The sequence below is a fragment of the Aplysia californica genome, unplaced genomic scaffold (genome assembly GCF_000002075.1).
Source record: "Aplysia californica isolate F4 #8 unplaced genomic scaffold, AplCal3.0 scaffold00076, whole genome shotgun sequence".
Taxonomy (NCBI): domain Eukaryota; kingdom Metazoa; phylum Mollusca; class Gastropoda; order Aplysiida; family Aplysiidae; genus Aplysia; species Aplysia californica.
The window spans coordinates 1183738-1200957 of NW_004797346.1; the positions used below are offsets into that span (position 1 = coordinate 1183738).

The 17220-nt window shown below is 36.3% G+C and overlaps 2 protein-coding genes across 2 annotated transcripts in view; one reads left to right on the plus strand and one right to left on the minus strand.

The window, feature by feature from the left end:
- Positions 1-4453, plus strand: part of LOC101845992 (protocadherin Fat 4) — a gene marked incomplete at its 5' end in the record, with an annotated part of 7943 nt that extends 3490 nt beyond the window's left edge. The window contains 3 exon segments of the mRNA XM_013080163.2: positions 590-626; positions 1442-1602; positions 2162-4453. Coding sequence (XP_012935617.2) covers positions 590-626; positions 1442-1602; positions 2162-2191 — 228 coding nt within the window.
- Positions 4454-6122: 1669 nt separating this feature from the next.
- On the minus strand, positions 6123-16886 carry LOC101860965 (alpha-2-macroglobulin receptor-associated protein). Its single transcript, XM_005094154.3, has 7 exons — positions 16561-16886; positions 14556-14697; positions 13545-13706; positions 12398-12493; positions 11555-11799; positions 10718-10873; positions 6123-9270 (listed from the first exon to the last, which is right to left on the minus strand). The coding sequence occupies exons 1-7, from the start codon at positions 16735-16737 to the stop codon at positions 9205-9207; spliced, it is 1044 nt and encodes a 347-aa protein (XP_005094211.1). The 5' UTR covers positions 16738-16886; the 3' UTR covers positions 6123-9204.
- Positions 16887-17220: the final 334 nt, after the last annotated feature.

Below are 17220 nucleotides of genomic sequence, written 5' to 3' on the forward strand. Positions count from 1 at the left end.
AGAGAGAGAGAGAGAGAGAGGAGGGGGCATCTGGGGTGAGACCTATACATTATGGAATGCAACCACGACAGAGATTAATGAAAGATGAAGATCAGAGATAATGAAAAGGGAGAAACCATAAGCAAAGAGAAAAACTGACAAGAAAATAGAAGGAGATTGTCATAGAAATACGGATGACGGCGACAAGTCCGCCAAAGATTCTAATAATTCGTATTGCTTTGAAAGCTTTTATTTATTTTGGAATTTTTTTAAGCAGCAAAAAAAAAATACAAAGAACAAAAACAAAACGAAAACAAACCTGGACAAACATAAAAATACACCCACAACAATATAAGATACAGGTTTTCAATTTTGTTCATGTTGGGCTATCGAGACCAATAACTTTTTTTGTTAATTTGTTTTTGTTGGTTTTTTTGTATTTGTTTTTTTTTAGCAACCTCCTGAATTTAAGTTTGAGAATCAAGAGACACATTCTGCTCTTATTCTCTGTGTCAGAGGTTATCAGAAAGTAGATCTACATTGAGGACCTGGAATTAGAACAGTGACCAATATTCAGTGGTAACCTTTTTTTTCTCTGTTTTCCCCACAGGGTGACGCTGGCGGCAGCCCTGGTGCCCAAGGTCAAGGTAAAACTTATTGCTATGCTCCAGTATTGTTTGTTGTAGGCTTATACAAAGTAACATAAATGTTGCACGTAGCAAAACTAAAGTTACAGATACCTTCAAATTCCCAATAAGAGTATAAGTAATGAATTCTTGATAACCATGTTAAACTCATACCCTCCCCCTCCCCCCATTTTTGACGCACATGCATACTGATACACGCACACACACACACACACACACACACACACACACACACACAAACACACACATACACACACACACACACACACACACACACACACACACACATACACACACTCGCACACACAACACAACAACGACAATTAAAGATACAGGGTACACATTGATAATTATCAATATGTGTTTTGTTTTATTAAAATCTTGAATAATGAATGCTGTGGTGATAACCAGCTTTTAATAGCCTATAACAAGAAATAACAGTTGGTAAACCCAATTGCTTCAATCCATTGGGGTGCGGTGGGGGGGTGGGGGTACCATTTACTTTCGTCTAAATAGGCCGTGGTATTTTTATCCTTGTTTTCTCGAGTTGGGTTGTTTGCGGGTGCTCTGGTGTGGTTGGTTCCTTCTTTCCTATCAAACATCTATTGTCCTTTTCTCTCGTCATTTCTATGTTTTTTACCCCCTTGTAACATCTCTAATCACCAGCACTTGTGTGACTTTATTGTATTACATCTCTAATCACCAGCACTTGTGTGACTTTATTGTATTACATCTCTAATCACCAGCACTTGTGTGACTTTATTGTATTGTAAGTGCTACATGACTCATTACTAAAACTGAAGTTTCCTCAACAGGCTCCGGCAATGGCAATGGCGACGACGACTCCTACAGCGACAGTGAAATTGCCCTTATCGTGATTGTCGCCATCTTGGCTACATTGGTGTTGTGTATGGGCATCGCTCTACTTTTCTGTTGGAGACGTAGTTGCCATAGCAAAGGGACAGATATCCAGATGGTAGGTTTATAGGCCTGTCTTCTTGGTCTATGTCGATTCAAGGTGATCTGCAGCAGGATTACACCTTGAGAGAGAGAGAGAGAGAGAGAGAGAGAGAGAGAGAGAGAGAGGGGGGGGGGGACAGAGAGAGAGACAGAGAGTGAGAGAGAAAGAGAGAGAGAGAGGGGGGGGGAGAATTTGAAAATACATTGGCCACTTATTCCAATATTTTCAATAAAAATGATTTGCAAAAAATATTAATGATATTTAATGACAGTGTTTTGTGTGCAAAGTTAGCACACCGACCAGTTTCTCCCACATTTGTAATACTTCACATTCGAAACGGAAATGACCAATTGATTCAAATGACAAACAACTTGAAAGCCCCGAAAATGTTTTTTTCCAAGGCAAACTGACTGGGTTTTTTGTATCACCGGGCAGTTGGTCTCCACAATCTGTCCAAATCATGAAATGGGATATTAAACATAAAGTTACCTGTAACTTGTAAAAGTGATGGAAGAATTATGCTTTGCTTTGCTAAAGATGACTGTTTTGATCTCGTGTATGATTTTCTTTGCAGGGCATGACCAATAACGGATTTTCTGGTTGAGCTGCCATATCGTCTGCATGAGCCAGCACGCTTTTTTAAACGCTTTCATCACAACATCACGAGGGAGGGTAGGAAAAACAACTGTTCGCCAAGGGGAGCACCATTCTGCCTCGCATGCAATATCGTTCTGTGTACCGGTATATTATGGTGCTGCTGAATAGTCCCCAAGATCTTTAGAATGTTGTTTGTTACCCATGTTTTTCTGACCAAAACAATATAAACTTCCATCAGGCTAATGGCTTTATCTTTCAAGATAACCAGGTTAAGCCAAAATGTTTTTCAAAGCTATGCTTGTCCTCCCTTACATCTTGAAATCTCATTCATAGATTAGGCCTAGATCTACCTATCTATCCTCTGAGTAGGATTCCTACAATGTGGGCAAGAGACTTCTCTTGGAGCAATCTCCGCTCGACCAGAAACAAAATAATGAGACTCCGCTCATAATTCTAGGAAGGGTTACTGCCATTAAACTTGTTCCCTCTTACACCAGCATAAGACAAGACAAAACTCTCTTCAGGAATTAGATTTATGTGAAATTATTTCTTAGATCTCTTTAGGAAATCCCCCACTGCTTATACAAGTTCATGTTTTTTTGTTTTTTTTGTTTTTGTTATTTTGTTATTTTTGTTTGCTTGTAATAATTTAATTCAATCATGTTTCCAACTTGTTTTTGGATACGATTCATTACGCACTTTTTGGCTGCTCTTTATCGCTCACAGAATAAGTAAAGTACCCTGCAGAAAGTTTCCTCATGGTTATGAACCACCCCTGTCCCACTCTTTTAACCACCTCCCTGCCCCCCCCCCAAAAAAAAATTTTTTTTTTTTAAATTTAAAAAATATCCCTCCACATCTCCACTGAAATGCTTTAAAGGAATTTTCCCTTCTTTGCCAAAGACAGGTGTTCAGGAAATTTTAATTAGCAACCGAAATATACTAAAAACATAATCAGCTGTTGTTTTTAAAGTCAGCATCATGTTCAATCCTCTTTAAACATTTCCAGCAGCCCACCATCACACCCATCAAACTCAGTCGAATGTTATTGATTTGACCTAAAATGCCACTTTAAGGATATCCTAAGAATAATCTCACATCACCAGCAGGTGGCGTAAACTGTTTCTAAAATGTGTATAAAAGAATATTTATGTATTGACTATGTAATCTTGCTCTTCCCCATAACAAAGTTTTGCTTTGGAATATTTGCCGAGCGTTCTTCCAGCCCACTTATAACACCCATACCATCCATAAGCCTTTCTTATGACAAGTCAGAATACACTACAGTGTTACCACACTCTTATAATGCCCCTTTCGTTCCAGTTCCGAGCGCAAGTTTTATTTTTATGATGACGCTACCGCCACATGTTGAAAAACATGGTATAGATGTAACTTAAAATATGTATCAGTTTCTTGTACTTGTTTGCTTGCCCACTTTTATCTTTGTTGTTATCTTCATACACTTTTATAATTATTATATGATATAACTCAGTTCTTTTCGAATACGAACATAAAAGGTAAATTATGATTTTTGGCATAGTTGAAATAGCCTGGGACTGTGCCCTCCCCCCTCTGCCGTTTCCCACACACTTCCACCTTTTTTTTTTGGGGTGGGTGACTGGTATGAAAGGCAAACAGAGTCAATGTTTAAATAAATTGCAAGTAAGATAACAAAACGGAATTTGAGAAAAAGAGTTTTCGGATGAATCAGGTAGTGAAACTGAAACGAAGATAATGGTAGGGGTAAGTATGCATATTGTGTATATTTCGTATGTTGTAAGTTTGCTGGAATGTACTTCTCTGAATTGATTGTGGGCAATATATATGAATGTATGTACGTATGTATGTATGTATGTATGTATGTATGTATGTATGTATGTATGTATGTATGTATCTATGTATGTATGTATGTATGTATGTATGTATGTATGTATGTATGTTGTATGTATGTATGTAAGTATGTATGTGTGTGTGTGTGTGCGTGTGTGTGTGTGTGTGTGTGTGTGTGTGTGTGTGTGTGTGTGTCTGTGTGCGCGCGCGTGCGTGTAAGAGTGTGCTCATAATGAGCATTCTTGAAGTGTTACCATTATGTTGACATCATCTTCTCCAGATATTATCGTGTGATATCCTTATCTTATCATTACCCAGCGTAGTTTATGTATAAATGTTTTGAAACTTTGAGAACTTGTAACGTTTGTTTCGTGTTCATGTTTTTATTGCCATATTTTTTTATTCCTGAATTTTGATAATAAAATCTGTTAAGAATTGATTTAGCAGTTGCTTTTCACTTTCCCGTACACGCTTAAACAACACGTTTCTGAGGTTAATAATTTAATCATCTCGGCAGTTATTGTGGCTGGTTCTGAATTCGAGGTTCAGCGTACTCTTTGAAGCATTTAGCTGTTCAGTTTGTCTTGTTTGCACTGACGACATTGCCAAATATTGAAACATTAACAACAGCGATAGTTGATGTGGGAAGTCCGCTCTCATATGGACCATATCGTTATTAATTTCGCTTTTTTTTTTTCTCGGAAACTGGGAGGAGGGAGGAGGAAAATCACTTTTATTGATCGTTAAAGGAAGCTTGGTTACAATGCATTCTTGTGTGTAGATGCATGGATAACATCAATACATGTACCAGTTTTTACAGAATAAAAAAAAATAAAGGGCAAAATAAGCAGGCAATTTATTGTTGGTTGTCCGCCTTATTAAGGGTGGATGTGTTTTATCTGGTAGTAGTAACCACCTGTTTCCCTGTTGCCGAGAGAACTTGTCATTGTTCGATAGCCTGAACTCACCAGCTATTGAAATGTTCACAAGGAGGTTGTGAACATTTTTCTCCCCTCAAAACACAAACATACATATTATCGAAGACGTGTCCTTCAATATTTGGTCTTGCCAGCTTAACGTTTACAAGACGGGCCCTTGTTCATTAAATACACTCGAAAGAGTGCCGGAGAAAAGACGTAAAGCATAACAATACATGTATTGAGAAACGATGCAACTCTTCCGATAGAAGAGCTACACCATACGTTCAGCTGATAAAATTTTATGCTCCTTGTTTGATTAAATTGCTGCAGAGCATTCATGAATTTGGGTGACCAAAGGAGTTTTGCCGACTCACAACTACTAGCCTATAGCGCTCTGTTCTATCGGAGATGGACGTTGAATCAGGTGGTTCCGGCTTAAATATCCATGATACAGTCCTGAAAGTACGTTAAACCCATGTCATACCACACCTTATGTGAGAGAGCTTGCCATGTATTTGTGCAAATCAGCCAGTAGGGCATGGTGAGCCCTGTTGGCGTTGGTGGAAGTGGAACAGCGAATATTTAACAACCCTTGATGGGCTTTTTGAGATCTTGGATCAGTTTGAAATTACTGAAATTCTGAAACTGTTTAAGCTTCTGTCAGTACAAAACTAAATCAAAACAAAAGGATAACAACAAATTTAGTTTAAACACAAAACAAAACTAGAAAATACGAGAGAGAGAGAGAGAGAGAGAGAGAGAGAGAGAGAGAGAGAGACAGAGAGACAGAGAGAGAGAGAGAGAAGGAGAGAGGGAGAGAGAGATAGAGAGAGATAGAGATAGGGAGAGAGAAAAAGAGAGAAAGACAGAGAGACAGACAAACAAAGAGAGAGAGAGAGAGAGAGAGAGAGAGAGAGAGAGAGAGAGAGAGAAAGAGAGAGAGAGAGAGAGAGAGAGAGACAGAGAGAGACAGAGAGAGAGAGAGAGAGAGAGAGAGAGAGAGAGAGAGAGAGAGAGAGAGACAGAGAGAGAGAGAGACAGAGACAGACAGTCAGAAAGAGAGGCAGACAAAGAAAGAGAGACAGAGAAAGAGATAAAGAGGAAGGGAAGGAGCTTGTACAAAATCAGAGTTGCTGTAAAGCATTGCACATGCAAAAAAACAAAACAGGAAAACAAAGAGACCATCAATATCATTCCAATCTATTTTTATTTCGACGCCAAGTTTATTCATATGATTCCAAACAACTCAAAGCTGTCAAAACAGCGTACAATATAATTACAGGCATAAATCTTTTTATTTCCATTTCTGAATACAGAGCAAAGTGATAACAATAACATTCATTTTTAAGGTAAATACTATGCTAAAAGAATACCTTGTACTTGTAAACATTAAAGTTAAAGTTACACAGGAAAAACTGCAGATAATTCAACTGAGATTATGGCATAAAAAATCAAGAGAAAAACTTGTCCTACTTTAGTGTCAGTTTACTTTTGTGCGAACTGTTTCATTAAAATAACCCCAAAAACCTAGGCACTAAAGTGTTATTTAATAATTAAAAAATTGTTGACATCACGCAAAATTTGATATCAGCTGATATAGGTCACTTTCAACGACAAGTAGACAAATAACTTTTTTAGGCTGTTTTTTCATGAGTGGTAATATAACAATACCAAAAAAATCCATTTCAACAAAATGTTACTGGCGGTCACAAACATTCTGACGAAAAACTCTTGGATTCAAATGTGTCAAAGACAACTTTGAAAATTATTACAGGGAATGAGACAAAAATATTTACATCTTTATGATGCTTGAGTAATTGAGAATCTCAAAGTGGAGCCTGGACATAAAGCATCAGCTGTTTACAAAAGAACTGGTTTCCTACAACTGAAAATGAGTCAAGCAAAATGCTAGAATCGTATGAACTTTTGAGGTTAAAATTTCAAACACACCAAGTTCATAAAGTAAAAGACAGATCCATGGAATGTAAAATATTATAGGAGTGAGGGAAGAATTGAGATTTTATTACAGGGGAAAATATTTGTTTATCATACAATGAAATTTTGCATTGAGGCAGAGATGAATTTTTAGAAAACTTGGAATTCTGTTTAGATACACAGAAATAGAGTTTGCTGAATTAATTTACAATAAAATCACATTGTGTATAGGTACATAAACCACAGAATTTGATAATGCTCATAAAGTAAGTTGTCAGGGAAGAAAAAGTATTACTTCCACAATAAATACATCATAATTTCTTTTGGTGTTCCATAAACTAAAAAAATAACCACAAAATGGGGGCTCACAATCACAATAGCTATTACTTTCATGTTATAAGAATTAAAAGCAGTATAAAAATACAACACAAGACGAAACTGGTAGTACAAATACAAGGTTCACTATGTATATCTCAAAGGCAAAACTATTACAAAAACTTTATTGGAAAGCCCCAAGTGATTTATTTTCAGCATGGCACTTAACAACTCAAAAGATACTTGCACATTCCATGCTGGTCACTGCAGACAGGTAGGCAATTAATGTTAACTCGTTCCACAAGACGGAATTTCGATCTCTACATCTCTGAGTAAATCCTAAATTATTTTTCTTGACTTTCCAGAAATGTTTTTTGTATTCTAATATCCTGATGGGAGAATTTAGAACTCCACTAATGAAGTGACCTACATTGTGCCTAGTAGTGTAGAACTCCAGTAATATCAGTAGTCTAGTGATATAGTAATATACAAATTCCCTATGGAGCTGTTCAAACCTGTTCTTACTATCGATCAAATTGCATACTGACTTTTGCCTTCAGGTAAAAACCTAAAAGCTGCCTTGCTATCACTGGCACTACGTCAGACACATATTTGTCCGTAAAAATGAACGGCAGCCCAATTTCCAACCTTCACAATGTGCCTCATGGAACAACATGTACATTTTCAAGTTGATATTAACATATTCATTGCAACACAGACACAACCACTGCTCATATTTTCCAAATTCTTCGATGAACATTTAAAAAAACCCAACATCATTATGTTTATGACAAACATCATTATGTTAATGACAATTCTGTAAAACAGGAGGTAAGTAAGATGTAAAAAAAGTTGATAATAAATACTGACTAGACATGGGGAGATACATGGGTAGTTTCACAGATAAAAATCTAAAACATCAGTTCTAATCTTGGGCGAGAAAGAATAGACAAAAATACTTAAAGCATTTCAAGTGAACTTGAGACAGGTTCACCATAACAAAACATCATTGTTTTAGTAAGGTTTTACGGCGCTCACAACACATCACTATCTACATCCCCAAAAAAATTCTTCAGCTTAGTCAGAAAACTAGGCAAATGATTGTGGATTATAAGCCAGTCTTCAATGAAAAAACCCCAGAAAACCAAATTACATACCCCCCCCCCCGAATAAAAACTCATCTTATTTTACTAACGGCATGGAGTCATTTGCTAAGAATGGCACCTGAGGAAAAAATAAAGATAAAAAAAGAAATCAAAAGCTCAAAGTTTTAAATTTGACTTAAAGTGGACAATGAAGGAAACAAGCTATTTTGGCATGGCGCAAATCGGGGAATTAATATGTGATATTTCCTGAATTCCTCAAAAATAGGAAAGAGGCATACTTTACAAAATTTCAAATTCACTATCTTAGCTGATTTTTTTCAATCGATTAATAAGTGAATTATTCTAAACATTATATCTGCTTGACTAAAAGAAAATATCTGCATTTGCTTTTGGACCGATATATGGATCCTAAATTAGGGGAAGAGAAAAAGAAACAAAACAATTTTTAGCACATTTTCTATAATAATATCTGAAACAGACATCTTGGCTACACATTTCCGTTTCTGGCCAATTTACGTACTACATAAAGGCACGAGAAGCTGTGAAATTCCACTTTCCAGAGGTCAAATGTCTGCAATGTACCACAGAGTGTGCAAGCTGCTCAGTCATGATGGGAAATGTAGCCCTTTGAGATTTTTATCAGAGTGGAAAAAATGTGTCTCTACAAAACACAGGACAATAAGTAAATAATCACGCTACCTGTGCTAGATGTGAATGTGTAATAAAACTCACGCCAAAAATTGGACACTAAATGACAGTGCGGAACGTTTGTAATATCTTAGTGGCATTAGCAATACAATTATGAGGTAAATGAAATTTACAAGTAAAGGCTATTGGTTTTGCAAGGCAGGATATAGTAAAAGAAAATAAGTCTTTCATATCACTTCTGTACTGTGGTAGCAACAAGGGGTGTTTTAAAGCTCAATATGCTCAAGAGCTTCTTCCACTCTCTCCTTCAAACCGCTGTGAATCTTCCCAATCTGAAAGAAAAGAAAGAATATCACTTTCTTATCAAATCAAAAGCAAAAAGGCCAAGGGAGGGGGGGAGGGGAAAAATGAAAGACAAATGAAAATAAGCAAACCTCACCAGGACTATCTTGAGACCGAACACACTCACTCCCCCCCTTCTCCCCTTCCCCCCTCCCCTCCCCCCCCCCACCCTCCCTCTCAAAGATCAAGACATTCCATGAAGAATGAGAACTGTTTAAGCCAGCAAAGTGTTACTAATCAAAAGTAGGTCAGATAGATATGGACAAAAAGCAGTGCCATTTCTTGTTCTCAGGCAAGGTAACTAAGTTTGGAAGGCTTACAGCAAAAGCAAAGACAGATAAAGTTACAAAGCACACTTACTGATGAAGTACAAAAATGCAAAGTCATTTCTAGTTATTCAAATGAGAGTAACTTGGTATAGATAAGAAAGACACAGAAATAAAAGAGATTTTTTTTCTGTAAGCTTGTTAAAGAGAGGAAGTAGCCTTCTTATGACAAAAGTGATTTCTATTCAGTCAGTCAAAATGCTAAGAGCACAAAGCATAAAAGGAATTTTGCAACATCAAATAAGCTTCTCAGCGAAGTCCAGTGACCCAGCAATCAAAAGCTTTTCAACAACAGGAAGAACTATAAGCTTTAAGGCCCATGTTGAACTCAGTCAAGTAAGGCAGACTGAGAATGTTTTAAAATCATGAAGTCTATGCATAGAATAAACAATACAGAAAAAAGTACAAAATAAGAACTCATTTTTTGGGATCGAAGTCTGTGTTACTAAACAAATGTAATGTACCATTATTTCCATAGCATCAACGGCAAATTAAAAACTCTCATACTTAAGTAATTCTACTTGTTATCTTAGACGCAAACTTTGGACAGTATTGAAAAGCTAAAAACTGCCATCAGGTGAAATATATTCTAGAACAAAACACAAATGTTTCTGCTTAAGGACACACATATTTCTTTTACTGGTAAACAATGTTGAAGCTGACTATAGCTTTCTTTTTCTCAGTGATCACTATGTAGTTTGTAACATGGAAATCATCCTATTTCTCTTATATGTGGGACATTCCGTGAAAAGTGACACACACAATGAGGAGAAGATGACCTACTGAAAAAATTGTAAGAAATGATAAACTATTCTTAACTCCTTTAAAAAAAAATAGATGCAACCTTCCTTTAGCTAAATAAAAAACAGATTTTTTTTTCAACATGTCATGATTATCCCTGATTGCAGGTGTCACTTTTCATGGAATGGCTTGTATACTTGTGGATAACATTTAAATTAAAAACAAACAAATCGACCTTTCTTTTTTACTGTAATATTTTTCACTGACTTCACAAAAAGAAAATTTCAAGCTTTGCAAAAACTGTACAGTAAAATTGTTCTTCTATAATACTTTAAAAAAGTACTTTATTTAATATGTTTAAATGAATTACCGTCTTCTTCATCACGCTTGCTTTCTCCGTCAAGAACTCGTGTTTCTCAATCGACTCCTCTCCTTCCCCAGCTTCCACTGCTTCCTTTGCATACTTCAGCTCATTCACATAATACCTGTGTTTGCTAACTCGAGTTTCAAAATGGTGCAACTCCTCCTGAAAATTTAAAGATATACAAAGTTTAAAAACTATTCATGTTAAGGTTCGCTTTTGTGGTTCTCGGGGGGGAGAGGGGGGGGGAATAAAATGTACTTGATTGACAATTTGGAGAAACAATATTCTAGAATGGCTTCCGCTGTTCTTCACTCCGCATTGTCCCACATCCAAATAACAGTCCATTTAAAAATCGTAAAGAGCATTTAAAAAATTCAAAGAATGTTTTTTAACTTCAACCTTTTTGCAACAATAGAAATTAAAAGTAGCTGTGAATGACAGAAAATCATAGTACAAGGAACTTCAGTTCATCTTTTAGAGTTTCAATTGCTGTAACTATGATTATAATTCACAGGGCATTGTAGCCATCGGTAAATAACTTCACTGATACTTCTCTCAGATTACCCAATCATAGAAAAGGGACTCAGCACTTTGAAGAAACAGTAACATACTGAAAAAGTATACATCCCGCAGAAGCTGATTAATTCCAGTTGAATGCATTGACCAGCAAAAATTACTGAACTCAAAGTCATTCAAGTTATACCACAAAGTGGAAGCAAAACATTCTGAAATTATGTCAAATTTAACATTAAAATATTCCTGTTCCGATTCTGACGTAGAGTATGCAGAGAAGTTGGAGGTTTGGGTAAGGGTGTACTTGAGAATTTTTAGCCAAAATGCTACCTGGAAGCTGCTCAACTCTTCAGAAGTCCAGTTTGTTTTCTTGGCCATGGACCAAAGAGCCTGAACTCTAGAGTCCTGAAAAGCTGGCTCTGAACTAGGCAGAGAAGAAGCCAACTTTTCCAATTTCATGAAACCTTCCTTGACGTTGGTCTTGGTATTCTTTAGTTCCTCAACTTTCATGTTCACCTCGTCAGGGGACAGGTTGAGTTTCATTTGACTAACGTCAACAGTATTGTCCTCTGTACCTAAAAACAAAATGTTTTTTTAGAAAAAATACAAACAACTTATACCAATAAATAATAATTAAAGAGGTCCCTGTGATAGGCAATTGATCAGAAGAGAATCAATAAATAATCAATACACACAAATGTATATCTCATTAACATTGAAAATAGTTAAGAAATATATAACCAAACATTAACTTGAAAAATGCTTAAATAATCTGTACCAAACCATATGTATGAAAAACCCTGAATAATCAGTATCTAGTTATACATTAAAGAGCATTCAAAGATGTCTGCATTTATAAGATATGTCAGAAAGGTATTAAAATTAATTAACTTGATAACTCTGAACAATACCATTCGTACAGACATTGAAGAAAAATGAATATAAATTCAGAGTGAATTTGCAGACATTTTGTTTTAATGTTTAGAAAGTGTAATACAATTTTTGTTCAAAATGGTGTTATAAGTGTGCAGAAAAGACAGTGCCCAAAATCAGCTCTAAGAAATAAAATGAGTTTATTGCTCCTAACCTGACCATCCATGAAATTCATAAGAGGAAATGAGTTATGTCGATCTTATCTTCATTATTACACTATTTGAAATCCTTATTACATACCAGCATTGTTATAAAGTTCCCGATGGACGAATTCAAATTCATGAATCTTCATTTGTTGGTGCTCAAATTCTACCTTCAAAGTATTCAGATCTTCCTCTGTAAAAACACAAAAGCAAGTACAAATGCAGAAATGAAAAAAAAAACGACCAAAACATGGGGGAAAAAAGTTATTTTTATTGTTACAGTCAGCTATTCTATATGATACAATGCAATAGTTAGGAGATCATTACTTTACATTTTTTTTAAATTGTCCAAGGCCCAAAGTAGTAAGAACAGGAACTGTGAACACTGTACCCTTATGAAAAATGTATTTTCATTAAGTGAAGGGCCCCCAAACAGCTATTCCTTAAAGTAGTCAGCTTGGGCTACATTATAAGTAGAAAATACTGTATTCAAATCTGAGTTAACAACCATCCAGAAACTGTAGCTTGAAGTGGACCTTGAAGCAAAAGATTTCTCCAAGTGAATTACAGGCTCTTTTCTCATTATTATTTGCCAATCCTGTCTTTACAGTTCATACATTTTCTTCAACATCGGCAAGTCCGCATGGAGCAGTACTAGAAAACAGAGAATACATACTTTTAAAAATATATTTTTCAATACAGAAACAGATTTCCCAACTCAGGTCCTCAAAAGAATATCAAATATGTACTGATTGGCACCTAAGCTACCACAACCTCACAATATTTTCATCTTCAACTGGCCTGTTTTTTCCAATTTACCATTCTACTCCCACCTAGGTAACCTACAGTGTGGCAGCAGGTAAGCAGCTCACCACATCATATTATCATTTAAATAGTTTTTGTCCCTACTGTAGTCCAAATACTCAAGTACAATATTATAAAGTATTGCATATTTCCCAACGTCACATCATCCTACTAGACTGCACTTATCAACATACCACTGATGCTAACATGAAAGACAAGGAGAACATTTATTTTCAATATTGTCTTATAGAGGAGGAAGATATGGTCGATTCCCCATTTACATAAGCCTTTGAGATTCATTAAAACTTTTACTGAAGATAATTTACCCTATGCCCATTGTCTCTTTTAATTTTCGTTAATCTCTCTCGGTATGCTTGGTCTTCAATATTTAAGTAATCCTTTGACAATGAAAGGATCACTCAGAAAGAAAGTGAACAAACCTGAGAAACCTGCTTGCTGAGCCCTCACCCACATGTTCTGCAGCTTGGAATCCTGGAAAAAAACTTCTTTTTCCGGTTCATAAAAGTCGTCATACAAAGGGATTTCATTTGTCTCCCTGCTCTCAGCTGGCAGACTGTCTGGTAAATAGCGTGTCATAATGCCTGCAACAGAAACAAAGTTTACTTATATACTGAACATCCACTTGCTATCCCTATATTTAATGCTTGTCTAATTTTTGCTAAATCATGATGATGAAAACTTAATAAATTTACCACAAAGTAGGGAGAGAATAGTCTACAGAAAATTTGACAATTGCGTCATCAATACCTCCGCTTGAGCTCTTAAATCGAAATGTGTTTGGATTCTGGCAACGAACTTCACAGCTGCAAGGCCATATATATGCATTTCTCAGCCACATATGAAACTATACGATTTTTCAACAGCAAAGTGAGTATTATCAAGTCTGAAAGAAAAATGTAGCAGGTTAATTGCTTAATGAAAAGCTCAAGGCAACTTTTTATTTTTTTAAAAAGAAACTAAGCTAAAGAACACATCTGTCGCTCAGCACAATGCATGTTTCAAGCCTTGGTGAGAAATTATATAGTACACACAACAAATATTATCAATCATATAGTTGACTATTAACATGGACCTCTAGCAACCACAATTACTTTCAATTACGGAAAGCCCACTATAAGGTCTCAAGTCACACACTATTTAAGGTATCCATATTTTAGATGGGACCACAGAAATATGGGTGATTCCATAAAATGTCTCTTTTCATGTTAATTATTCCTGCTATAATTCTACAATTATTGTTACCTTTCAGGAGCTAAGCTAAATAGTTTAAATGTAAAGACTTTTAGAGCTCACTCATTTAGTCATCATACAATACATGTGCTTTGACGAGATAGAGTCCGTGAATACCTCTAACTCTAAACAATTAAATCTTGATAATAGAATTCAAAGAAGAATCGAAGACACAATGTGTGTAAAGCACACCGACTTACGTTTGTAGTTTGTAAGAACTTTCTCTTCTATTGTTCCATCTTCATCTTTATTTTCAGACCGAACTTTCTTTAGATTCGCTTCATATTTATCATGGACCTTTAGGTCAGCATAAAGGTCTGCAAGGTCTTGTCCAGAAACCCTCTGAGGAATGGAAAAAAATGTTGTTTTAAAAATCAAACTGCAGATTGTTACCCCTCTTTATAATGGGATGAATGTCTATGTATCAAGACAAGACATAAATTTGTCAACTCTCTAGGCTGTAATTAAAGTACCATCACGAAAGCACTCTGCAAATACAGTCCTCTTGGCAATGAATACATTAATTTCCAACTGGAGGGCTCTCGTGGTCTAGAGGATAAGGTGTTCGCCTCTCATTTAAAAGTGGGTTCAAATCCGGATCCCGGTGGAAAATTTTCTTCTCTAAAATTTTCTCCTTCCACATCCTTTCCTGTTCTCTAACAATATTCTGTTGTCTGCTTTCGTCTCCACTTTCTGCCTCCACCCTCTCACCTCCTTTGCTCCCTCCTCTGGGCTCCTGATTCTTCCTGAAGCCTTTCTATTGTTACTCCTTGGCTCCTTCTTTCTGTTGTCTTTCAGCCACACCCCTGATCTCATGATAGATAAAATCTACACCTAGCCTTCTCGGATTTAATAAAAAGGCAAAAAATCTTGGAAGTCTCGTGTGCAAGTTGCGCATTCAATCAAGATCCCTTGGTGGTCCAAGAATAGGCTTCAGCCGCCACTAGAGCAAAATTCAACATTTTCTACAAACTGAAAATGTTTTGTGCCCAACACTCTCATTTGACCTTGTGCAGTTGCCAGCGCAGTAAAACACTTCAAAAAAACTAAAAAATAATTTTCCAACTGTGAGTGACAACCGAGCATTGATCAAAGTGAAAAATACTATAACACTCCTATGAGACAGATTGGCAGTGAGAATGTAGTCTCATTTGATGAAACAAATAAACAGAAAACTGAAAGCAAATGTAATTAAAGTACTTGATCTTCATACAGGACAGGTTTTTTTTAGTAAAGTGTTTTAATACAGGACAGCTGATTATTGGTGTATGAGTGAAAGAAAAAGTCAAGTGGCATAGCCCATGACTGATAAAGTATATTATAAAGAAGCGCATTTATTTTAATACAACAATGGCCAATTTAATGCCCAGCAAAAAGAAAACAAAAAAGAGAGATAGCCTACTTTTTTAAAAAGGACAGAACAGAAGTGTAGGACCAATTGGTGGTTCTCTCAAACCGCCCACTCCGTCTTGAGAGAAAAATTGAGAAAGTTGCAATGTGGATCGGGGATAAGAAGACGGGGAGGAGTAAGGCAAAGATGAAAGAGCAAAAGGAGGAGGAGGAAGAGGAGGAGAAGTAGGATGAGGAGGAGGAGATGGGGGAAGGCAGAGGAGGAGTTGGAGGAGGGATGAAAGAGGAGGAGTAAAATCATTAAAAATGAAGAAGAGATGAAGGAGGGATTGAGGAGAGTGGGGGGAAGGCTAAGAAGGAGGAGGCAGAGGAGGAGAAGGAGGAAGAAGAGGAGGGGGAAAGCAAAAAAGGAGGAGTCAGAGGAAAATAATAAGAGAAAAACGCATAAAGGGGTGTGTTTGTGAGAAGAAAAAATGCCCCTTTCAAAACAAACAAGTAAAAATAAAGTGGTTCCAATATATTATGTGACTATTCGATCATGAGCAGTGGAATACCAAAAAACAAAACACAAATATTGTCTTGTAGTTCAAGATCGACAACTATGACAAAACTTTATTGCAAATCAGTGTTCTGCAAGTTTCTTTCACTTTCTCAGCCGTTTCACAATTCACATTCATTAATAAGTCTAACTGGTTTTCAAGAAAATTAAATTGCCTAATAATAATATAAACAACGAGTAAACACATAATAATGAGAGAGACTTTTGGTGCTAGTCATAATAAAACTACATGAATAATTTTAGTTATCAGCCATATGGTTTTGCGTGAAAGGGGCGGTTCCCAGATAATGGTTTACCTTCTTTGCCTTGTTCCACAGCAAGTTGACTTTCTGCATTCTAAAAGGACTTGGATCATATTCCATACCAGCCGTAAACGTATCATCATCCTCGTTTGCTTCCTTTGAGTATTTATTGGAAGCCTGCACACTTGCAGCAACTACCAAAAGCAAAATAACTTTACACAACATTTTCATAGGAAAAAAGGCAAGTCAAATCTATTCAACTGACTTCAGTTTGCAGTGACAATACTCGTAGTAAGCTACAAGTGTCAAGGGTGCCGTGTGTCGTGTGTGCCGTTGGCTCTTGGGTGATGGGTTTGGCAAGAAACACACCCCCTTCTTATGAATTGACCCTGATTTTTTTCTGGTACCATAAATCTTATTCACAAAAAGCAGCTATTGAGATATATGTTATAAACTATTATGACCTTTCAAACGATAAAGTTACCTTTTTGCTTCTAAATTTTTCTTTTCTACTCTTCAAATATGACCACCAATTACATGTTTTTACCTTTTTATCCCTTTTGTATGTCCACAATTCATTAAAAAAAAAACCCCGCTACAATACGAAATTAGTGCATTAATCTGGGCCTATCACATTTATTTCGTAACTTAAAACGTTCGTTGTCAGTGGTCGCAGGACGCACGGAATTTGCGTCAGTTCTAGCCTATAGCTTC

Excerpts from the sequence above, each read along its gene's own strand:
- LOC101860965 (XM_005094154.3), bottom strand. The coding sequence starts at position 16,737 with ATGAAAATGTTGTGTAAAGTTATTTTGCTTTTGGTAGTTGCTGCAAGT. Across the intron at positions 12,494-13,544 it reads TCAGCAAGCAGGTTTCTCAG|AGGAAGATCTGAATACTTTG; the intron begins GTTTGTTCACTT and ends GTGTTTTTACAG. Across the intron at positions 10,874-11,554 it reads AAGAGTTGAGCAGCTTCCAG|GAGGAGTTGCACCATTTTGA; the intron begins GTAGCATTTTGG and ends TTAAATTTTCAG.